A 25,292-nucleotide genomic window follows, 5' to 3' on the forward strand; every position below is an offset into this window, starting at 1 on the left:
GTATATAAATGGCTGTGGTGCTGGAGGAAAGAAATAATGTGTTTTTCGTAATTTTGAGTAAACTGAGCTTTTATTTGGTATCTAACTGTGCTATCGGTACTTTAGAAGTTATGGAGTGAGGTCTCTGCAGGGAAAAAACTGCGCAGTTAACCTCTGTCCTTTGCACGAGGGGCGGAGTCGTGCTTTACTTTGGCGCGCACACACACACACGCACACACTTTGGCTTAGTACAGCTTGAGACACACATGATGGCTGAGAGAAGAAAAAAGATCTAAAGTTCGGCTATATTTTACTCGAGTAGATGCTGAGAACTCTCGTTGTCTCAAATGCAACAAAACCCTCAAAAGTACCGGAGGAAACACCAGAAATCTGGCGAACACGCATAACATAAATGTGCTGAAATGCAGTTTTCAACTGTTTGGCGAGCAGTCCGTCCTCGTCCACTGCAGCTAACGTTAGCGATGTCATACGGAGTATGATCACAAGGACTGGCTAATAACTGAAAGCTAATCGCTCAGCTGATTATTTAGCTGCGCCTGTATTTGAAGGATTTTGGAACCACCGCCGGTCCCAGCCCATGTCCCTTCACAATATCAGCTATAGGGTAGATGGCACAGGGCTGTTACAGTTTATTGTGAAAGGCCTGCACCCATTCTCAACAGTGGAGTCAAAGGGATTTAGGTAACAAGTCAGTCAGTGTTTATTGAGTTGTTTGATGCATAGTTATTAATAAGGGGAGCAGCTGTGTTGTTATAAGTTAGTGTTATACGTTATAACACTAACTTATAACAACACAGACTAGCAGCTTTTAACAAAGCAATGTTCATTCTTTTTTAATTAATTGTCTTTTTTTCTCCCAAAAGAATCAAAAAGAAACGATAAGTAGTATCGATAAGGAACCGAACCGATAAGCAGTATCGATAGTCGCACTAGTATCGATAAAATCCTAACGATACCCATTCCTACTCAGTACCTTGATGTTGGAGGTGTGGACCTCAGTCAGGAGGATCTGCTCAGGCTTCAGACTGCACAGTTCACTCAGCTGCTTCTTCAGGCCTGTGTACTTCTCATCCATATTCAACCGAAGGCCGTAGCGCACCGGTGTAGAGCCGTCCAGTTTAATGACTATAAACACAGCAACATTATATGTGATTAGGTTGTTTAAAAAAAAAAAAAAAAAATCACATTATCAGCATCTTTCCTTCAGCCGCCTTACCAGTGATTTCCAGATGCATGGAGCTGTCCATGGGCAGGGGCAGAGACAGGAAGTTGAAGGGGTCGAAGCGAGCGCTGATGTGTCCACAGGTCTTACACTTCACCTGGGACTTGAGCTGACCGTGGAATAGATCCACCACGATGGAGCGGTTTCTACGGAGGTGGTTCTCCCAAGCCTACCCATACACACACATACCATTTGATATCTTGTTATCATAAAACATTGATTATAGACATTTAAAGGTCCAGTTGGTAATTTGAATTTAGAATTTTTTCATACTTTCTCAAACTGTCATTCTCTCATAAATTCATGAGAAAATGGTAAATGGAGTGTACTTGAATGCGCTTTTCTAGTCTTCCGACCACTCATCATTCACACCCATTCATACACTGATGGGAGGGGCTACTAAGGTCCACCTTCCCATCAGGATAGTAATTAACATTAATTCACAGTCATACACCGCAGGAACCGCCTGCGGGAGCAACTTGGGGTTAAGTGTCTTGCCCAAGGACACATCGACATGGACTGCTGATCCGGGGATTGAACCACTGATCCTCTGATTAGAGGACGACCCTGCTCTCCACTGAGCCACAGTCGCCCTAAAACAAGAGAATCTCTGAAAAAATCAGGTCCCTCTGCCTCCTCTTACACTCCTAATGCCATTTGCGGGATTCCACTGTGCCAAAAGAACAACAACCAATCAGAGTATAGTTATGGGTTGCTGCTATAGGCCGCCTAGCGCGGATATGAGATACTTTGACTCAATTTGTGAATTGCTGGATAAATCTAGTGATGAAAACCGAGAATTGTATTTTGTAGGTGATTTAAACGTTGATTGGTTAGCGACCTGTCCGTTAAAGAAAAAGCTCCTTGCAGTAGCCGGTGCTTGTAACCTACCTTACCAACAAGAAACAGCACAAATAAGAGTGGACTAAGATCATCAAAATGTATTGTGCAGTTTGTGATCCCTTCTTCACAAACTGCCCTGAACACTGCTCTAAAGCAGTATCAGTGGCTCTTGGTTTCAGTGATCATAATTTAATAGCACTTAAAAGGAAAACTAAAGTCCCTAAAGCATCCAGTAGGATTATACACAAAAGGTCATACAAGCTCTAACAGAAATAATCTTTTATGGAGGATGTAAAAAAACACCAACTGGTCTACAGTGTAATGAGGAGGACCCGGATTTGGGATTGACTATATTTATGAGATTATTTATGCAAATTGCTGATAAACACGCACTTCTGAAAAAAACAACTGTGAGGGCTACATGCATCCCTTGGATCAGTAGATATTTAAAAACACTCAGGGAGCAACAAAATGAGGCAAAAAAAGTGGCGGATACATCAGGGTTACTGGTTGATAGGAAAAGGTACTGTACATTAAGAAATCAGGTAACTAAATTGAGCAGAAGTAATAAGAAGGAACATTACCAGAGTAAAATGAATGACTCAAAGAATGATGGAAAAAAACTATGAAAAATATTGAATGAAATAATGAATAGGTCATCACATCAAGCGAACCCAAATATACTAGCCAATGGTACTTTCTTAAACAAACAAATTACTTCAATAACTATTTCATCAGCAAGGTGGATAATCTCGGAAAGAACTTGAAACATTCTGATGGCTCCTCCTTATGCACACTAATAGACAAAAGTATAATGAAGGATAAAAACTGCCATTTTGATTTTGTGCAGGTTGATTACTAGTTCACAACATGCATATAGACAAAGACATTCTACAGCCACTGCCCTTGCGCAGCTAACTGATGACTGGCTGAAACAGATGGATAACAAGAAAATAGTAGGCTCAATCTTGCTTGACTTCAGTGCAGCATTTGATGTAATAGACCATGATATTATGATTGCTGAACTAAAGAAATATGGATTCAGCAGTACGTAAATCTCTTGGATAGTCAGTTATCTTTCTGAGAGATCGCAGGAGGATCAGCTGTGGGGTTCCACAAGGAAGTTGCTTGGGCCCCTTACTCTTCTCTATTTTCACAAATAATCTTCCTTTAGCTATTGAGAATGCCAACATGGTAATGTATGCTGATGACACGACACTGTATAGCACTGCCTCAAACAAAGATGAACTAGCAACCAACCTGAATCAGGACCTAGAAAGTGAACAAACTAGCCCTGAATTTTCACAAAACTAAATGTATTGTGTTTGGCTCTAGGAGTATGCTTATTGGTGACCCTCAACTTCATCTATCAATGTCAGGTACGGCAATAGAACAGGTCAAAAAGACTAAATTACTGGGTGTAGGCATTGTGACCAAAATGGGAAGGGGCAGAGCAATTGCTAGAAAGTACTCCACTAATTTAACATCCTCTACTATCTTTCAGGTTTTACAGTCCTTGGTCTTTTGTCACCTGCAAATCTGTCCAGTCATATGGTCAGCGGCAGCAAAGAAAGACATAAATAAACTTTAACTAGTTCAAAATCGAGCTGCCAAGTTGGCACTCCAGTGCTCAATAAGAACAAATACAGCATATATGCACTCCCGCCTGTCATGGTTCTCAGTTGAAATTAAACTCCACTACAGCCTTCTTATGTTTTTCAGAAATTTCGTAACTAATCAGACACCTCAATATTTCTTCAACCAAGTACAATATACATGCAACAGACATGTAGCGCAGGTCACTTGATACCTCCTACCCCAAAACAAACCTCCTCGTTATCTACCGTTCAATAATTCCTTAGAACTCACTACCTCCTCACATAACTCGTACAGGTGACAAAATTTCATTCCAAAAACAATTGAAGGCTTATTTAAGGCTATCGACTTTATGACGGGTACTCCATTGCTTTTGTAGACTCCTGATCCTTCATTTATGAAGTTCTGGATGCAAAATGTATATGGTCAGTTATTGGTACTATACATCATGGTTTTTGACTGTACTATTTTAATGTTTCTGTCTGTCTGTTTTAACTGCTTGTGTTATGTCATGTATTGTACAGTGGGGCAAAAAAGTATTTAGTCAGCCACCAATTGTGCAAGTTCTCCCACTTAAAAAGAAGAGAGAGGCCTGTCATTTTCATCATAGGTATACCTAAACTATGAGAGACAAAATGAGAAAAAAAATTCCTGAAAATCACATTGTCTGATTTTTAAAGAATATATTTGCAAATTATGAAAATAAGTATTTGGTCAATAACAAAAGTTCATCTCAATACTTTGTTATATACCCTTTGTTGGCAATGACAGAGGTCAAACGTTTTCTGTAAGTCTTCACAAGCTTTTCACACACTGTTGCTGGTATTTTGGCCCATTCCTCCATGCAGATCTCCTCTAGAGCAGTGATGTTTTGGGGCTGTCGCTGGGCAACACGGACTTTCAACTCCCTCCACAGATTTTCTATGGGGTTGAGATCTGGAGACTGGCTAGGCCACTCCAGGACCTTGAAATGCTTCTTACGAAGCCACTCCTTCGTTGCCCGGGCGGTGTGTTTGGGATCATTGTCATGCTGAAAGACCCAGCCACGTTTCATCTTCAATGCCCTTGCTGATGGAAGGAGGTTTTCACTCAAAATCTCACGATACATGGCCCCATTCATTCTTTCCTTTACACGGATCAGTCGTCCTGGTCCCCTTGCAGAAAAACAACCCCAAAGCATGATGTTTCCACCCCCATGCTTCACAGTAGGTATGGTGTTCTTTGGATGCAACTCGGCATTCTTTCTCCTCCAAACACGACGAGTTGAGTTTTTACCAAAAAGTTCTATTTTGGTTTCATCTGACCATATGACATTCTCCCAATCCTCTTCTGGATCATCCAAATGCTCTCTAGCAAACTTCAGACGGGCCTGGACATGTACTGGCTTAAGCAGGGGGACACGTCTGGCACTGCAGGATTTGAGTCCCTGGCGGCGTAGTGTGTTACTGATGGTAGCCTTTGTTACTTTGGTCCCAGCTCTCTGCAGGTCATTCACTAGGTCCCCCCGTGTGGTTCTGGGATTTTTGTTCACCGTTCTTGTGATCATTTTGGCCCCACGGGGTGAGATCTTGCGTGGAGCCCCAGATCGAGGGAGATTATCAGTGGTCTTGTATGTCTTCCATTTTCTAATAATTGCTCCCACAGTTGATTTCTTCACACCAAGCTGCTTACCTATTGCAGATTCAGTCTTCCCAGCCTGGTGCAGGTCTACAATTTTGTTTCTGGTGTCCTTTGACAGCTCTTTGGTCTTGGCCATAGTGGAGTTTGGAGTGTGACTGTTTGAGGTTGTGGACAGGTGTCTTTTATACTGATAACAAGTTCAAACAGGTGCCATTATAATACAGGTAACGAGTGGAGGACAGAGGAGCCTCTTAAAGAAGAAGTTACAGGTCTGTGAGAGCCAGAAATCTTGCTTGTTTGTAGGTGACCAAATACTTATTTTACCGAGGAATTTACCAATTAATTCATTAAAAATCCTACAATGTGATTTCCTGGATTCTTTCCCCCCATTCTGTCTCTCATAGTTGAAGTGTACCTATGATGAAAATTACAGGCGTCTCTCATCTTTTTAAGTGGGAGAACTTGCACAATTGGTGGCTGACTAAATACTTTTTTGCCCCACTGTATGTATTATGTTTTGTCCGTCCTGTGGATCCCAGGAAGATTAGCGGTCGCCATGGCATCAGTCAATGGGGATCCAGTTAATAAAAAATAAACGATAAACAATGTTACAGCTAGTAAGTTATTTAATTTGGTTTAGCAACTGTAGCTTTAACGTTTTGGAAGATACTGAAGTTTTTGATACTAAGTTATCAGGGACTCTGATGTGTATGATCTCATTATGCGAAACATTAATAGTGTAAAAACAAGAATGCTTTTTTGTCACTTAATTTACCTGTTGTGACAGAAACTGTTTTCTGAAGATGGACTAAAGATGGACTTGAAACACATCTGTGAGGAACAAATGTTATTCTGCTCTTGGAACAGAGTGCAGACTAAGCCAGGAAGACAACTTTTACAAAATGGTGATGTAAATGATGTCTTGATGTCAGTCAAGTTAAGGGACTGACAGCTTTCTTTCTGTGATTGCTCATTTCGAATAGCAATGTAGCTGAACACTCAGTGTTCATTTGATTTGTAGACGATATTATTTGATGTGCAGTCTGATCTCTGACCTCAGAGGCGACCTCCCAGTCAGGCCGGCCATCGCTGTCCTTCAGTTCCACATAGGGTTTCTCATGCACTCTGTTGAGATCTTCATGGAGACCATCCAGCAGGAAGGCTAGCAGCTCCTGGGAGTCCTGCTGCTGGAATCCATTAAAGCGCGGGGCATACTTTGCTATTGTCCACTGGAGAAAAGTAATGACATCATACTTTATTTTTTATAGAACCCTAAAAAGCATTTTAAAAAAGACACCTTGTAAAAGTGCTCCTGCAGCACTTTAACGAGTTTAGACATAAGCACAATTGTTTTTCGATTTATTTAACAGAAAAACAAAGAGTCACGGATCAAAAATGACCCACAACAAGTAAAACTACTGCACATTGACAACTTCAGAACAGATGCTACACTAAAAACATCAGAAAAGTACAAACAAGTCTTTAACTTTTCATGTGGAAGAGAGTGATGAGGCTGCCTACCCTTAGTTTGAGTGGAGCAACGTTCTTCTGTGTCCCGCTCCACAGCTCCATCACCAGGTCACCATAACACTTGGCCATGTGACCTCGCATACCGATGGGGTTGGTTCTGAAAATGCACCAAAGTGGGCCAGTTATAATGATGATTTCAGGATAACGGTGGCAAGGTTTATACCGTAAGTGATAAACTAAAATGGGACCTGTTGAGCTCATAGAGGTGTCTCCCTGAGATGAAGTAGTCTGTGAGAGGCTTGGTGTTGCTCACACACTGGATACTGGAGTTCATGAAGCAGGTGTTGCCAAGGTTACTGAGGCCAGTGGCTCCTTTCTCTGTGGGAACTGGGATGGAACCAATGTGTAAACACACTTTACTGAAGGAAAACCACTAAATGTGCTTTATACATACATATACATAGTTTTCATACATATATATACATACGTATACATGTATATGTATACATATATGTATACATATATATTCACATATATATGTATACATATATGTATACATATATATTCACATATATATACACACACACACACACACACACACATATATATACATACATATACAGGTGCATCTCAATAAATTAGAATATCATGGAAAAGTTTGTTTATTTCGATAATTCAATTCAAAAAGTGAAACTCATATATTATATAGATTCATTACACACAGAGTGAAATATTTAAAGCGTTTATTTATTTTAATTTTGATGATTATGGATTACAGCTAATGAAAACCCAAAATTCAGTATCTCAGAAAATTAGAATATTACATAAGACCAATAATACAAAGGATTTTTAAAACAGAAATGTCAGCCTACTGAAAAGTATGTTCATATATATATGCACTCAATACTTGGTCGGGGCTCCTTTTGCATGAATTACTGCATCAATGCGGCGTGGCATGGAGGCGATAAGCCTGTGGCACTGCTGAGGTGTTATGGAAGCCCAGGTTGCTTTGATAGCGGCCTTCAGCTCGTCTGCATTGTTGGGTCTGGTGTCTCTCATCTTCCTCTTGACAATACCCAACAGATTCTCTATGGGGTTCAGGTCAAGCGAGTTTGCTGGCCAATCAAGCACAGTGATACCATGGTCATTAAACCAGGTATTGGTACTTTTGGCAGTGTGGGCAGGTGCCAAGTCCTGCTGGAAAATGAAATCAGCTTCTCCATAAAGCTTGTCAGCGGAAGGAAGCATGAAGTTCTCTAACATTTCCTGGTAGACGGCTGCGTTGACTTTGGACCAACACCAGCAGATGACATGGCTCCACAAATCATCACTGACTGTGGAAACTTCACACTGGACTTCAAGCAACTTGGATTATGTGCCTCTCCACTCTTCCTCCAGACTCTGGGACCTTGATTTCCAAATGAAATGCAAAATTTACTTTCATCTGAAAAGAGGACCACTTTGGACCACTGAGCAACAGTCCAGTCCTTTTTCTCCTTAGCCCAGGTAAGACGCTTCTGACGTTGTCTCTGGTTCAGGAGTGGCTTGACACGAGGAATGCGACAGTTGTAGCCCGAGTCCTGGATACGTCTGTCCGTGGTGGCTCTTGATGCACTGACTCCAGCCTCAGTCCACTCCTTGTGAATCTCCCCCAAATTCTTGAATGGCCATTGCTTCACAATCCTCTCAAGGCTGCAGTTATCCCTGTTGCTTGTGCACCTTTTTCTACCACACTTTTTCCTTCCACTCAACTTTCTATGAATATGCTTGGATACAGCACTCTGTGAACAGCCAGCGTCTTTAGCAATGATCTTTTGTGGCTCACCCTCCTTGTGGAGGGTGTCAATGACTGTCTTCTGGACAACTGTCAAGTCAGCAGTCTTCCCCATGATTGTGTAGCCTACTGAACCAGCCTTAGAGACCATTTAAAGGTTCAGGAAACCTTTGCAGGTGTTTTGGGTTAATTAGCTGATTAGAGTGGGACATCGTGAGTCTACAATATTGAACTTTTTCACAATATTCTAATTTTCTGAGATACTGAATTTTGGGTTTTCATTAGCTGTAAGCCATAATCATCAAAATTAAAATAAATAAACGCTTTAAATATTTCACTCTGTGTGTAATGAATCTATATAATATATGAGTTTCACTTTTTGAATTGAATTATCGAAATAAACAAACTTTTCCATGATATTCTAATTTATTGAGATGCACCTGTACATAGACTTATACACATACAGTGGGTACGGAAAGTATTCAGACCCCTTTAAATTTTTCACCCTTTGTTTCATTGCAGCCATTTGCTAAAATCGAAAAAGTTCATTTTTTTTCGCATTAATGTACACTCAGCAACCAATCTTGACAGAAAAAAACAGAAATGTAGAAATTTTTGCAAATTTATTAAAAAAGAAAAACTGAAATATCACATGGTCATAAGTATTCAGACCCTTTGCTCAGTATTGAGTAGAAGCACCCTTTTGAGCTAGTACAGCCATGAGTCTTCTTGGGAATGATGCAACAAGTGTCTCACACCTGGATTTGGGGATCCTCTGCCATTCTTCCTTGCAGATCCTCTCCAGTTCTGTCAGGTTGGATGGTGAACGTTGGTGGACAGCCATTTTCAGGTCTCTCCAGAGATGCTCAATTGGGTTTAGGTCAGGGCTCTGGCTGGGCCAGTCAAGAATGGTCACAGACTTGTTCCGAAGCCACTCCTTTGTTATTTTAGCTGTGTGCTTCGGGTCATTGTCTTGTTGGAAGGTGAACCTTCGGCCCAGTCTGAGGTCCTGAGCACTCTGGAGGAGGTTTTCTTCCAGGATATCTCTGTACTTGGCCGCATTCATCTTTCCTTCAATTGCAACCAGTCGTCCTGTCCCTGCAGCTGAAAAACACCCCCATAGCATGATGCTGCCACCACCATGTTTCACTGTTGGGATTGTATTGGGCAGGTGATGAGCAGTGCCTGGTTTTCTCCACACATACCGCTTAGAATTAACGCCAAAAAGTTCAATCTTGGTCTCATCAGACCAGAGAATCTTATTTCTCATAGTTTGGGAGTCCTCCATGTGTTTTTTGGCAAACTCTATGCGGGCTTTCATATGTCTTGCACTGAGGAGAGGCTTCCGTCGGGCCACTCTGCCATAAAGCCCCGACTGGTGGAGGGCTGCAGTGATAGTTGACTTTGTGGAACTTTCTCCCATCTCCCTACTGCATCTCTGGAGCTCAGCCACAGTGATCTTTGGGTTCTTCTTTACCTCTCTCACCAAGGCTCTTCTCCCACGATTGCTCAGTTTGGCTGGACGGCCAGGTCTAGGAAGAGTTCTGGTCACCCCATACTTCTTCCATTTAAGGATTATGGAGGCCACTGTGCTCTTAGGAACCTTGAGTGCTGCAGAAATTCTTTTGTAACCTTGGCCAGATCTGTGCCTTGCCACAATTCTGTCTCTGAGCTCCTTGGGCAGTTCCTTCGACCTCATGATTCTCATTTGTTCTGACATGCACTGTGAGCTGTAAGGTCTTATATAGACAGGTGTGTGCCTTTCCTAATCAAGTCCAATCAGTTTAATTAAACACAGCTGGACTCCAATGAAGGAGTAGAACCATCTCAAGGAGGATCAGAAGAAATGGACAGCATGTGAGTTAAATATGAGTGTCACAGCAAAGGGTCTGAATACTTATGACCATGTGATATTTCAGTTTTTCTTTTTTAATAAATTTGCAAAAATTTCTACATTTCTGTTTTTTTCTGTCAAGATGGGTTGCTGAGTGTACATTAATGCGAAAAAAAATGAACTTTTTCGATTTTAGCAAATGGCTGCAATGAAACAAAGAGTGAAAAATTTAAAGGGGTCTGGGGTACCCACTGTATGTGTGTTTGAGGTCAGAAACAGAGTTGTGACTGTATCAAGCAGCCATGTGTTCCTCCCCTCTCCCTATCACTCAAACTAAAAAAGTATATCTGCAGTTACTTTCCACAGATCCTTTACAATATATTATGTTGTAGGATCTTATTTATTGACAATCATTTTCTCCCATTTTCCTCCAACTTAATGCTACAAAGATTAGATGTGTGATGATTGAAAGATTTCCCTTTAAATGTAATATGTCTTAAATGGAGCACAGTTAATATCCAACAACAGGAGCTGACTCAAACTACCATTCTGCCCATTTACAAATGCACAATAAGATGAGTGTCTCTCATCCAGCTTACCTTTGTGTCTGTCCATCTTATTACTGTTGGCAATGAAAGACATTTCCTCAGGCCAGCTCATGTCTTTGTTCCTGACTGAAGAGGAAGAAAATAAACCAGTTCACTCGCACTGTCATGTGCCATTATTTAGAATGACCTGTTCTATAACACTATTAGGAGCCTGAAGAGTGTTTGGTTAATATTGTTTTTTCAGACCTTCAATAACTAGCTGCTGCTCATCATAGATCTTCAGGCTTTCCAGTGTGTGATCTTCATCGTCCAGGAGGGTGAGGTAATTCTACAAGACAAAGTAGTAACTTTTGATTTATATGGACTTTGAAACAATTTCTCTGTTCTTTCTCCTGCATCAGTTCAGTTTTAAAGACACCATCAGATGTGGTCGCATTAACCTGCTATTAACTGTACTTATGGCAGGTATCATGTTTTTTTGGGGGAAATGTGTTAAACAGTATTTAGAGCCTTAGCTGGATCATCAACCAGAGCAAAGCAATGCGATTGTCCCAGGGCTCATGGTCTACAGAGGCCCCAAGATCACATCTTGTAAATCTGTTTTAGTTAGTTTTATTAATGGAAAATTTGTTTGGGAATTTTCACCAGAGAAGTATATTATCAACTGGGTCCTACATTGTACATTCAAATGTAATCTCATGGTGCTGTCTTGTAAAGGGGCACTGGGTCAAAATATAGTTTTAATGGCTTAATTGTCTCGGTTTATATCGCGTTCACATGGGTGATTTTATTTTTAAATTAAGTTGTTACATTTAGAAAAACTGGGACCATGTTGTGGTTGGTGTTTTTGGTGGTTGTAGTCTAAGAAGCCCAATAACACCGTGATCTGCCAGTGTTCAGATTTTTTTTTCTTTTGACTCCCAGGAAGTTTCTGTTCAACAGATAAAATAAATTTGGAAAATGGGTGGAACATGAATTCAAATACACAAGTATATGAAAAAATTTTGAACAGTTAAACGTTCCCGCCAACATTATCCAATACCTTCATCTTTATGAAGTAATTGGCCTCATGCAGCAACGTTCTCTTAAATTTCTCTTATATTTTCTCTTAGATATAGTCAACTCTAGATGCATCAAACGTTCTTAAGCATCCATATGTGCTGTTAAAAAGGTGTGCTGAATGATCATTCCCATTTGGTCATAAATTGGAGGCGTGTGATTGATTGTTTATTATTAGCATAGGTAACAAAACCCCCTGAATACGTAATAATGGCAGATGGTGTGCGGTGTGCAAATACTCTGGCACATGCCAGAATTGGAGAGATGTAATCAATAAAAAGACTAAGAAGAAGAACATAAGCAGTAGTGAAACTGAGGTACAGTAAATAAACTTGTAAATAAGCAAGATTGTAAGTACTGGCGTTACAGGATAACAAAAAGCATTTAAGAGCAGTGTTTTATAGTCTTAATTGTGATCAATAGACCAATAGTATTTCTGTACTAATCCACTCCTTATATTTACTCTAAAACATATAATAATCTAAATTTGATTATATGATATTCATGCGTATTTTTTCGTGTTCCTCTAATTTAAAACATGTTTCCTTGGGTAAGCATATAGTGGACTGTTAAAACTAGATGATGTTGTTCTTCTTTTGGTAATAGTGCTCTCCACCATTTGAAAAACATTCTCTTACCTAAGAGTAGAGCCAAAATAGGAAGACATTGGTGAATCCCAGAAATCAATGGGTGCTATCAGAATAAGAAAAAACGTGGATACGAACAAAAATAAGAGTAAATTGGTTCTTATATCACTTGCTGCATGAGGCCCATTGTTTCTTTTAAGGGCTGACCAATATCTGTCATTTCATGAAAATCCAAATGCATTAAAAGTCATGGCAGCTTTGTGACCCACCTCACTGTTGTAGAGCCAGAGTCTCATGTCCTCCTCCTTGATGCGGAGTCGCTGGGACAGGTAGAGGTGGATGTCCTTGATGGTGGCCATGCGGCTGAAGCAGCCTGTGTAGGCCAAGACCCGCTTCAGGGGAGCGTTGGGGGATGGCACACTACCTGTTAACAGGGAGGACAGGATCATTCACAAACTGACCCAAACACCAAGCCGCAGCACAAATTCTGGATTTGTTCATGTGACATTTTCTTACCGGAAGGACTTGTGTTGTGATGTAAAATTATTAAAACACATTGTGTCATATTGGCTACACACAAGCTCACAACAACAGCATTCTGGTGACAGGATTAGTTGTAAGAAAGCAGCAAGAGGCTTTTTTGTCAATCAGCACAGACTTGATTTGTCAATCAATTTAGTGGATTAGGTGGACTCAGATTGGATTAAATCAAATACAAACAAATCAATCAGTCCTGGTGATTAAAATATAAACATACACATTTAAAAGCTTTACATAACTGGCTTCAAAATGATTAATGAAACTATCTGTTTTTATCTGATTTTTTAATTTTATTATTTCCCATCTACTTTGCTATTCAAATCTTCCACCCTACACTTGTTCGAGTGCTCTACTCGGGCTGACTTTATGCAGAATAGGATGAATAAGTAGATCAATGTAAGATATTTAGCAACCTGCCTGAGTCTAAATGCCCAGCAATGACAAGCCGCTACTTATGAGTCATGATGGCAACCAAAGCTCCACTTGGGTCTGAAACCTGATATGTTGGCTTGATTTGGACCAGCACTCTCATGCGGAGTGCTGATGCCTGATTACCCTGGAGAAAATGTGTACATCTCCTCTTTATGCTTTGTTATCTAATTTCTTCTTGTAGCGAGACATTTTCAGTTTGTATTTATATCCCTTTAGCCATCTTGCAAAGGGATGCATGAAATCCAGCTTCTATTATTGTGTGAGTGACTTGGTCTATATATATATATATAGTCTTTTTTACTGTGAGAACATGGATGTGAATTGACCCTTTACTAAGCCTTGTCCCCCACTGCTATTACGTCAAGTTGTCAGAGCTACCACCGAGCCCACACTGTCACTAACTGCACTCATAAGGCAAAAACAGCATGTGTAAACCTTCAGTAGCTAGCGTAGCATAGTCATACACTTAATTTTTTATGTGCTAACGTACTAAGCTAATTATATCTCTGCAGGTTTTCACGTAGAAATGTAATGTTTAAGAAACGTATATCTTTTTCCATCTCTCCAGGTAACGAGTAACACTACTACACAACAGTATAACACGACTAGCTCCAAATCCACAAAACCAGCCGGAAAATAAAGAAAAACCTGAAACAATTGCAGGAGAGTCTATGAAGCACAGCCGTAGAGTTGTCGGAACCAAGTTGGAGATGGTGGATGCTATGCTGTGATTGGCCAGTCCACGCTTGAGGGGCTGGACTTAGCAAAGGGTCAACTGACACAAAAGTGAATGTAATAAAATGTCTTGTGTTGAGGTACATTTACCAGTTATCTACAAGGAAACCTCAACAACAGAAGTTTTACGAGCTGCCTCATCCAAATGCTGGAGGTCCTGTTTCAAAAATATTAAGTTAGTTAGAGAGCATACTCTTCACTTTGTTGGAGTTGTTTGAACTACAGAAACACCTGGACGTGCAGTTTCATTTTGTTTGCTTTCTTAATAATGGTGATATCTTTTCCTGAAATTCTTTATTTGTGTTATCATTTTTTTTTTGAATGATCAGAAAATTCAGAGTGTAGAAATATAGTAGGATTAGATTGAGACAGATTCAATTTCTTAAGTTTCCAGGTGTTCAAAAAAGAAAGCGGGAGACTTTACAAAGCTTAAATCCTCATAGCAAAGTACTGACATTATGATCGTGTCCCAGATATTTTTCATTTCAAGAATTTAGAAAGTTGCTAAGATTTGTTGTGTTTTTCACCATTTAGAATACTAATAATGCAGATGAGTGGAGAGCACTAGAACAAGTGTTGTAAAAACATATAATACTTGAAACATAATACTTGAAGGTCTGTGAAGATTGAAATGGTTTGAATTATGCAACTTTTAGATTGATTAGTAGTCTTTCCCCTTCGTGGGCCATAGGTTCATTCCACTTCCCACTCCAGAAACCTGCACCGGCTGGACCAGTCCACTTTAGGAGGATTAAAAGGGGATGCGGGGTAGCTCAATAAAGCATTTGTCGACGGCTTGCTCTAGTCTTGCTGCAGGCTTACGTTACCTCTTGGTGGGGGTAAATACGGTGGGAACATTCGCAGGCTGGTCATACCCATATTGACCCAGATGTTGGACTGGGGGGAGCGCGTGGCCGGCTGCTGGCGGAGGAAGAGGAGGTAGCGTGGGAAGAGCTCCAGCTCTGCTTGGCCTGTCTTGCTCTCCAGGATAACCTGCAAGGGTGGAAGCGAAAGTTTTATACTTTTCATGCATAGAAACCAGTGTGCATTGATCAGTCTGGAAACCTGTGACCAGTGTTTGTCTTAAAGGCCACTTCATTATTTGATTTCACCTGGTCAAGACAAGATAAATAAAAAAGATAAATTATTGCCTTTTAGCTATGGCCCATTATGTGTTCACTCAAGACTCTATTCAAATGAACCAAGAGCTGAAAGCTTGGACTCATATGAACTCACGGGTAACTGAGTTCATTGCACATTTTTGGCTTTATTGGCATAACTGCATACAATACAATGTTGCCAAAGCATGTTAACAAACTACAAGATTATAATAAACAACAATACAAAAGGCCAGGAAAAAAACAAAAGGCTTCAGCAATCTCTCTCTCTTCTTTTTAACTCAGGCTTAAATCTCTCTCTCCCTCCCTCCTGGCTGTTTGTGCCTAATCCTACTTGTTTGATCTCAATCTCCATCCTTCAGGTAATCAAGCCTCACCTCTTGTTTCTCTCTCTCCCTCTGTGTGCTTGTTCCATTCTCCTATCTGTGTAAATGATGTGCTTCAGTTTATCTTCTCATGTGTTTGTGTAGCCTGTCCTCTTTCCAAGTTCCATGGTGGTCAGGAGGTTTTGTGGCTCAGACTCTAGCAGTCTGTTGAAGCTGCTCCTCCCAGATCCATTTTCTTCATATATGTTCACATATTATGGATCCTTTTTTTAATTTGGGCTGTCTGAACTATAATATTATGTTGTTTTTTCTGTGGACACCGCATCTTTTGCATGTCTGTCTATCCTGGTAGGGATCCTCCCTCAGTTACTGTTCCTGAGGCAAGTTTTTCCTTACCTGAAGAGAGCGTGTAAAGATAGTCGTTGTCGTATGCTGAACAGATTGTTAAGTACCATGAGGCAAATTTGTGACATTGGGCTGTACGAATAAAATTGACTTGACCAGTCAAACTCATTTAGAATGTTAAACGAAGGCGATCGGTATCACAGTGGGGCAGTAGTAGCTCAATTTGTGGACATACGGAGTGTGGACTGGTAGCTGGAGAGGTTCTGACCTCAACTGCTCCAGCCCCTCACTCTGACATCTATCCACACATGAATGCATAGGTTCAGTTTAAGCATGTGTGTATTTTGGGCCTGTGTGTGTGAGTGTGAGTGTGTCTGTGTGTGTAAAATTAAAATAGAGTGAAACTAGATTAACAGCTTCCTGGCTGCATGCTTCTGCCAACCTGTCAAGTTGCAGTCTAAATCCATGTCTGTCCAAAATGTCATCACTTCACCATTCTATCATCTTGGAAATTCGTGTGAAATTGTCATGATAAGCATATCAATTATTTAGTCGTTGCCAAAAACGGTTTTGTGAGGTAACAGTGACCTTGACCACCAATTTCTATTCAGTTCAACCTCGAGTCCAAGAGGACTCATGGAGCGCCTGGTTTTCCTGAGACATCACTTTCACAAGAACGTGTAAATGGACAACCCCAAATAATATAATCTCTTCGGCCATAGCCCCTGGGGGGATTATTACAAAATGCCTTCCTTCTTTTCAAATTATAAATTGACTTCTGGTTCCCCTTCTACGTAATGGGATAAATAAATAATTTGTGATATTGCCCTCCATTTCAGTTTTAGTTCAAAATAAAGTTGTTTAGATAATCTCTATAAACTGTTGTTTTATGTTGAACCATGTCCGATTGCCTGTCCACATTTGTTTCTTGCCCTGCTGCCTTTGCATCACAGTGATAGTGAGGTTGATCAGCTGTTGGGAGGATGTGTATTACAGACTGCATTCACTCACCGGTCGCGGCAGGCTGAGGTTTGCACCGTACCAATGGTAGAGTGCCCTCCACACCGGCTCCGGCACGGTCTCAAAGTCTCTGCCAGGCACTGGCTGCAAGTAGCGCTTCAACCTGCCTCCCTCCATGGTTAACGTCGGGGCCTGCAGGGGAACAGCACAGACCTCAGCATTTCAATACGTGCACAAAAGACCGTATTGTGCCTACTAGGATTACAGATAATAGATGGAGACAGTATCCTAATGTTATGTACAGCTGGCAATCTGTTATCAGTACAGCATGATGAAGATACAGTGGGTACGGAAAGTATTCAGACCCCTTTAAATTTTTCACCCTTTGTTTCATTGCAGCCATTTGCTAAAATCGAAAAAGTTCATTTTTTTTCACATTAATGTACACTCAGCAACCCATCTTGACAGAAAAAAACAGAAATGTAGAAATTTTTGCAAATTTATTGAAAAAGAAAAACTGAAATATCACATGGTCATAAGTATTCAGACCCTTTGCTCAGTATTGAGTAGAAGCACCCTTTTGAGCTAGTACAGCCATGAGTCTTCTTGGGAATGATGCAACAAGTTTCTCACACCTGGATTTGGGGATCCTCTGCCATTCTTCCTTGCAGATCCTCTCCAGTTCTGTCAGGTTGGATGGTGAACGTTGGTGGACAGCCATTTTCAGGTCTCTCCAGAGATGCTCAATTGGGTTTAGGTCAGGGCTCTGGCTGGGCCAGTCAAGAATGGTCACAGACTTGTTCCGAAGCCACTCCTTTGTTATTTTAGCTGTGTGCTTCGGGTCATTGTCTTGTTGGAAGGTGAACCTTCGGCCCAGTCTGAGGTCCTGAGCACTCTGGAGGAGGTTTTCTTCCAGGATATCTCTGTACTTGGCCGCATTCATCTTTCCTTCAATTGCAACCAGTCGTCCTGTCCCTGCAGCTGAAAAACACCCCCATAGCATGATGCTGCCACCACCATGTTTCACTGTTGGGATTGTATTGGGCAGGTGATGAGCAGTGCCTGGTTTTCTCCACACATACCGCTTAGAATTAACGCCAAAAAGTTCAATCTTGGTCTCATCAGACCAGAGAATCTTATTTCTCATAGTTTGGGAGTCCTCCATGTGTTTTTTGGCAAACTCTATGCGGGCTTTCATATGTCTTGCACTGAGGAGAGGCTTCCGTCGGGCCACTCTGCCATAAAGCCCCAACTGGTGGAGGGCTGCAGTGATAGTTGACTTTGTGGAACTTTCTCCCATCTCCCTACTGCATCTCTGGAGCTCAGCCACAGTGATCTTTGGGTTCTTCTTTACCTCTCTCACCAAGGCTCTTCTCCCACGATTGCTCAGTTTGGCTGGACGGCCAGGTCTAGGAAGAGTTCTGGTCATCCCATACTTCTTCCATTTAAGGATTAGGAACCTTGAGTGCTGCAGAAATTCTTTTGTAACCTTGGCCAGATCTGTGCCTTGCCACAATTCTGTCTCTGAGCTCCTTGGGCAGTTCCTTCGACCTCATGATTCTCATTTGTTCTGACATGCACTGTGAGCTGTAAGGTCTTATATAGACAGGTGTGTGCCTTTCCTAATCAAGTCCAATCAGTTTAATTAAACACAGCTGGACTCCAATGAAGGAGTAGAACCATCTCAAGGAGGATCAGAAGAAATGGACAGCATGTGAGTTAAATATGAGTGTCACAGCAAAGGGTCTGAATACTTATGACCATGTGATATTTCAGTTTTTCTTTTTTAATACATTTGCAAAAATTTCTACATTTCTGTTTTTTTCTGTCAAGATGGGTTGCTGAATGTACATTAATGCGAAAAAAAAATGAACTTTTTCGATTTTAGCAAATGGCTGCAATGAAACAAAGAGTGAAAAATTTAAAGGGGTCTGAATACTTTTCCGTACCCACTGTATAAGACAAAATAAAAAGGAAGCACCATCTGGTCACTGAGAGCCTTGCCTGCAGAGGAGGAGTGCCTACTACTATTACTATTTGCTGCTGGTAACACTACACAACAAGATTCTTGTTTACAGAACATATTATGAGATCATCATTACAAGTATTCTATAAATGTGTCCCTTCACTAAACTTTTAAAAATCAACACTTTATTTCTTAGAAGTGCACAGTTCTCTAAATTCAGATAAGTATTCTCAAATTTTAAAGCCAAATTTTGAGAAATACACGTTTTTGCTTTCTTGCTGGGAGTAAGTAATCTAATGTATACTTAGACTTAAACTTTATTTTAATCTTCACATATATACATTCATTAAATTTGACCTCTCCATCCTAAGCATTAGGATTGGATTGATGGTGGGCAACTTCAGGGATCAGTGTCTCGCTCCTGGAAAGGAGGAGCCATGTGATTAAAGGACGACCTTTTGGAGACAGGACATGGCAAGCTTAGCTTAGCATAATGACTGGAGGCAGGGTGAATAGCTAGTTTGGCTTCATTCACATGTAGAATCTGTAGGCAATGGGACAAGATTCTGTTATTGGAAGCGTTCTGGTTTCTATTTGTAGTCCTTTAGTATTGACCTATCACTTTTGAACAAACTTTGGGGGTAAACGGTCCATGTGGAGAGCAAAAGAGATAGAACACAATAGCCAAAATGCAATCTCGGAACCCGCTGGCTAGGGTCTGACGATGATTTTCTCTTTTAATTGTTTGAAATTGGGCGTAACTGGCGACTTGTGAAACAATCTGGATCGTAAACGTCGTCTTTGAACTCCAACTCCAGTCTCGCATCTCAAGTTGAAAAATGTAGTGTTAACAACAAGCCCAGAGATGCTTATTTGTCATCAGACTGATGGCAGTCTGCTTCAGGTGGCTGCGTTATTCGACAAGAAATAATTGACTTCCTAGGTGCCTGGTTGACTGGATTCAAAATACAGTGTGGGACCTGCATGTAACCATAACAAAATTTAGACTGGGCATTTAAATGTCTTTAAATGGGAATTCTTAGATACTGTCAATAAGCCGAACAGTCAGTACTTTCACACAAACTACACACTGACATTGAACTGATCATCAACAAAATAAACTGAGCAGCAATTACACACACAGACACAAACATCCTTGCCTTCATGGGGTCAGTATTGACCAGAGGCTGGTTATCGATGGCTCCAGGTCTTTGTGCTGCCAGCTGGGAGGGGAGGTGGCCGTTGGCTCCAGAAAAACACTGATTGTTGTTGTCTGATACATTCTGCTGACGGGCAAAACAGCTCTCTGTAGCAGAGGGAGCTACCTGTGGGCTCAGGGCTGCCAGGACAGAAGGGATGAGAGGGAGCAACCAGGCCACACGCACAGGGAGGAAAAAACAGTAAACACACTCACACAGAGAGCTTTGAGATTCAATCTATTGTCAAGTTAGGATACTTTATTATAAGTGAAGTCATGTATTCCATGATTTGAAGATACCAGTATAATTGTTGAGGAGTTCACAGATATAATCTAAAAACTAAATATTGTATCAGAATATATTCTAAATAAAAAGCAGTCAATGATTCTATCCATGGAGCTTATGTGGAGTCATTGCAAAGAACTTTCATTTTGTGTCGATTTTGGTCGTCCTGTGGACATAAATGCTTGTGTTTCCCTGCACCAGATTTCCCTTAGAAAATCTCAAATTCTACAGCAGCAGGGTTTTATCTGCACTGTGCTGAGTGAAATGTTCTAGTTGATTTTTATCATTATATTTACATGTGCAATCAACTGTTATGTGAAACCTGTTGACTGACCCGTCTCTGTGGCCTCTGAGGCGCTGGAAACAGCATCAGGTGACCTCTCCTCAGTGGGGCTGACCGAGCTGAAGGTTCCCAGTCCTCCCAGTCTGTCTGGCGGGGCAGGCTCTATAGTGGCTGTGGTCATTGGAGTCCGCAACAAGCTCAGGATGGACGGCTGCTCCACCACGATGCCCTTATGCTCCTGGACAGGGAGACAACAGCAGGGACTTCCCTGTCATTGTTTAAAGTGATATCTGTGATTAATGTGGTGTTTCTTTCTGTGGTAGTCACTACTACTGTCCCAAACAGTGTGATGTCATTGTGCAATATGCAGTAAAAACCTGGTCTCATAAAAATATGTATTATCCAAAACTGGCATTGGCACTTTTGAAAGTGGGAAAATGAAATGTAACACTTGTGGGGCGCAGCATATTAACAATATAAACATTGTCAGCAATGATTTGGAGTGTGCATTTAATGTAAAGTACTCAAGTTATATATACTGTACATATGACATCAAATGTAATGTTCTGCCTGAGTTGGAACAATGATTTTCTCTTGAATCCATACAAAACCATGTGGGACCTTGTGAAAGGAATACTTAAGTTAATCAGCTGGTACATGTGCAATTTAAGTTTTTGAGAACCATGGTAAAGAATGTTCTGTGAGTGATCAAGCAGGTTTAGTAATGAGATATGTTGAGTATCATATTTGTCCCTACAGTAGGGCCTGATGAGAAATGGTCTTCAAGATGCAGTCAGGCTCACCTGCCCTTTCTCTGGCTGTTTATATGTTTTTTGAATGTACATTATAAAAAAAAAAAAGGCCCAGTTCCAGAGCTCTAAATTGCTGGTCACATCTATACAGAATTTTTCAGTGATTCCAATGGGTCTACTGTTGTGCTCAGGGACAGCAATTTTGTCAGACGGAAAATCAACCGGAGCTGTCACTGAGACAGAATAATGGCGACAAGTGTGGATGAGACTGACACAACTGTAACAACTCTTAAATCAACATATTTCTTAAATTAACTAGTAAACCATTAACTGCTACTAACCCCTTCTGTGTGGACTTAAAATAACGTCATTACACATTGGTTAGTGCAAACAATAAATGACTGTCATGAACACAAGGTCAGACTGAATGATAACTGCAGTTCAGTTTGAATATCCGACAAAGAAATCTATTCTTCTTTAAACCAAAGGTGTCTGATATCATATACCATAGGTAAACACACAGACTTGGTTTTTAATTGCTTGAGCAAGTTTGAACCAAAATAGCACTGACGGATTTTGTATTTTCAAAAATTGTTGTAATAAGATACTAAACACTCCTAAGTCAACCTTTACAACGATACACTTCATATTAGGAGACACTGGCTATGACATTATTGAGGGGGATATTGATGGTCAATGTAGACCATTTAAGCGTTAAACTCCTCAGTGCTGCTATATTGGCCCAGAGAAGTTTGCAGGTTCTATTGCAGCTTGGATTTGTAGTCTTCGTTGGTATAAATGCTCTGGATGCCGCTCAAAAACAGAACCTCCTTGTACTCTTCGCCTGTATTGCAAACAAGCTACATTTGCAAAAGCAAAAATGGCTGACTCGGATATTTAGCCATATTTATTTGGGCAGGATACGGCCAATGAAATGCAGCGAAACGCTGAGGCTGCAGGAGTGCAAGAGGATATGTCCAACCCTGCTGGATGAAGCTCGCACAGTTCAAAAAGGTTAGTAGTAGTGTAGTGTTCATATCAGTGCATATGTACAGTGGGGCAAAAAAGTATTTAGTCAGCCACCAATTGTGCAAATTCTCCCACTTAAAAGATGAGAGAGGCCTGTCATTTTCATCATAGGTATACCTAAACTATGAGAGACAAAATGAGAAAAAAAAATCCTGAAAATCACATTGTCTGATTTTTAAAGAATATATTTGCAAATTATGGTGGAAAATAAGTATTTGGTCAATAACAAAAGTTCATCTCAATGCTTTGTTATATACCCTTTGTTGGCAATGACAGAGGTCAAACGTTTTCTGTAAGTCTTCACAAGCTTTTCACACACTGTTGCTGGTATTTTGGCCCATTCCTCCATGCAGATCTCCTCTAGAGCAGTGATGTTTTGGGGCTGTCGCTGGGCAACACGGACTTTCAACTCCCTCCACAGATTTTCTATGGGGTTGAGATCTGGAGACTGGCTAGGCCACTCCAGGACCTTGAAATGCTTCTTACGAAGCCACTCCTTCGTTGCCCGGGCGGTGTGTTTGGGATCATTGTCATGCTGAAAGACCCAGCCACGTTTCATCTTCAATGCCCTTGCTGATGGAAGGAGGTTTTCACTCAAAATCTCACGATACATGGCCCCATTCATTCTTTCCTTTACACGGATCAGTCGTCCTGGTCCCCTTGCAGAAAAACAACCCCAAAGCATGATGTTTCCACCCCCATGCTTCACAGTAGGTATGGTGTTCTTTGGATGCAACTCGGCATTCTTTCTCCTCCAAACACGACGAGTTGAGTTTTTACCAAAAAGTTCTATTTTGGTTTCATCTGACCATATGACATTCTCCCAATCCTCTTCTGGATCATCCAAATGCTCTCTAGCAAACTTCAGACGGGCCTGGACATGTACTGGCTTAAGCAGGGGGACACGTCTGGCACTGCAGGATTTGAGTCCCTGGCGGCGTAGTGTGTTACTGATGGTAGCCTTTGTTACTTTGGTCCCAGCTCTCTGCAGGTCATTCACTAGGTCCCCCCGTGTGGTTCTGGGATTTTTGTTCACCGTTCTTGTGATCATTTTGGCCCCACGGGGTGAGATCTTGCGTGGAGCCCCAGATCGAGGGAGATTATCAGTGGTCTTGTATGTCTTCCATTTTCTAATAATTGCTCCCACAGTTGATTTCTTCACACCAAGCTGCTTACCTATTGCAGATTCAGTCTTCCCAGCCTGGTGCAGGTCTACAATTTTGTTTCTGGTGTCCTTTGACAGCTCTTTGGTCTTGGCCATAGTGGAGTTTGGAGTGTGACTGTTTGAGGTTGTGGACAGGTGTCTTTTATACTGATAACAAGTTCAAACAGGTGCCATTATAATACAGGTAACGAGTGGAGGACAGAGGAGCCTCTTAAAGAAGAAGTTACAGGTCTGTGAGAGCCAGAAATCTTGCTTGTTTGTAGGTGACCAAATACTTATTTTACCGAGGAATTTACCAATTAATTCATTAAAAATCCTACAATGTGATTTCCTGGATTCTTTCATCTCTCATCTTTTTAAGTGGGAGAACTTGCACAATTGGTGGCTGACTAAATACTTTTTTGCCCCACTGTATATCTACACATTTCACCTTTTTTAACTTTACTTACATATTTAACGTAGTCCTTCCACTGCTGCCACCACAGCATGGAGATAAGAAACCAGTTTTGACTTTGCTGCAGCCCATGTCTGCTCTCCCTCTCTAACCAACCCCTACACACAAACGATGCAAAAAAATGAATTAGGCCCGCCAGCATATTCTTCACTGTTGTATATGATGACATGACAGATATATAGGACAGGTATGTACCTGATGATTTGTCCCTCCTCCTCAGGACTACCAGGCCTAAGCCCCAGGACTATGTGGCAGACCTGGACCAAGAGAAATACACAAAGATGTACAAAAAACAAGGAAAATGGCTATGAATAATTACTGCGTACCAATATGAGTTGAACAACTTCTGTACGGTATGCGAGTGTACTGACCTGGAAAAGCAGGTTTAGGAATTCGTTGGCCAAAGCACTCTTCACACTCCAGATCTGGTAGTCTTCCAGGGTCAGGTGACCCAGCTGGTGAGGAGTCAAAAACATGGGTCAGCATACACTCATTTACCATTCTCAAAATATACACTGCTTTGAGACCTTGAACGGATGGAAAAACATATGTTCATCTGCCATGGTCATTGTCGGTGAAAATAGCTTAGAGGTTAGATGAGAAAGAGGTTACTGTGGGTGTACTGGGCAGCTCCCAGTGACAGTATGTGGAGCTATAGGAATGTGAAGCTGGAGTTGAGTGTAAAGTGGTGTTGACTAAGCTGAATCAAGGTTATAAAATCACATTATATCATAGGGTAAGAAGAAAAATGATTAACTTCCTGACAGCTAAATCAGTGATGATTCTGTCACCAAAAGTTGTATCTCACCTTGGTTGTGTCATGCATTTCTAGGATGCCTTCTACTATGTCTGACACGCTGCTTAGCAGCTCCTGCAAGGGAACAAAAGATATTAGCATGATGTCGGGAACACCAAGCACTTTATTCTAAGCTACTGCTGTAAGAAATATCACAACAGTCCTGAGTGTGAACATGTGGGATGAGCAATTCTGGGATGATCATCAATATCTGTTTGTTTGCAATGCCCCAACAATCGATTGGCTATCGGCCGATCAGTCTCAAATTTCAGTTTTTTTGCCTGTCAAATTTGCGCACAGCACAACAGAAATGTTCGTGTATGCTGTCAATTATAGTTCATAGAATGAAAAGAA

At 41.1% G+C, this 25,292-nt stretch overlaps 1 protein-coding gene across 1 annotated transcript in view; it reads right to left on the minus strand.

The window, feature by feature from the left end:
• The window catches only part of usp32 (ubiquitin specific peptidase 32), a 72,772-nt gene that overhangs the window by 9,917 nt on the left and 37,563 nt on the right, over positions 1-25,292 (minus strand). The window contains exons 9-24 of the mRNA XM_054609088.1: positions 24,951-25,013; positions 24,514-24,597; positions 24,338-24,399; positions 24,138-24,240; positions 20,794-21,010; positions 20,136-20,314; positions 17,061-17,201; positions 15,088-15,253; positions 12,823-12,977; positions 11,154-11,235; positions 10,959-11,033; positions 7,000-7,138; positions 6,803-6,908; positions 6,337-6,510; positions 1,217-1,391; positions 974-1,125 (exon numbers count right to left, since the gene is read on the minus strand). Of these exons, the coding sequence (XP_054465063.1) occupies positions 974-1,125; positions 1,217-1,391; positions 6,337-6,510; positions 6,803-6,908; positions 7,000-7,138; positions 10,959-11,033; positions 11,154-11,235; positions 12,823-12,977; positions 15,088-15,253; positions 17,061-17,201; positions 20,136-20,314; positions 20,794-21,010; positions 24,138-24,240; positions 24,338-24,399; positions 24,514-24,597; positions 24,951-25,013 (2,073 nt within the window). The remainder of the gene's footprint in view (positions 1-973; positions 1,126-1,216; positions 1,392-6,336; positions 6,511-6,802; positions 6,909-6,999; positions 7,139-10,958; positions 11,034-11,153; positions 11,236-12,822; positions 12,978-15,087; positions 15,254-17,060; positions 17,202-20,135; positions 20,315-20,793; positions 21,011-24,137; positions 24,241-24,337; positions 24,400-24,513; positions 24,598-24,950; positions 25,014-25,292) is intronic.

The sequence above is a fragment of the Anoplopoma fimbria genome, chromosome 1, assembly GCF_027596085.1.
Source record: "Anoplopoma fimbria isolate UVic2021 breed Golden Eagle Sablefish chromosome 1, Afim_UVic_2022, whole genome shotgun sequence".
Classification (NCBI taxonomy): domain Eukaryota; kingdom Metazoa; phylum Chordata; class Actinopteri; order Perciformes; family Anoplopomatidae; genus Anoplopoma; species Anoplopoma fimbria.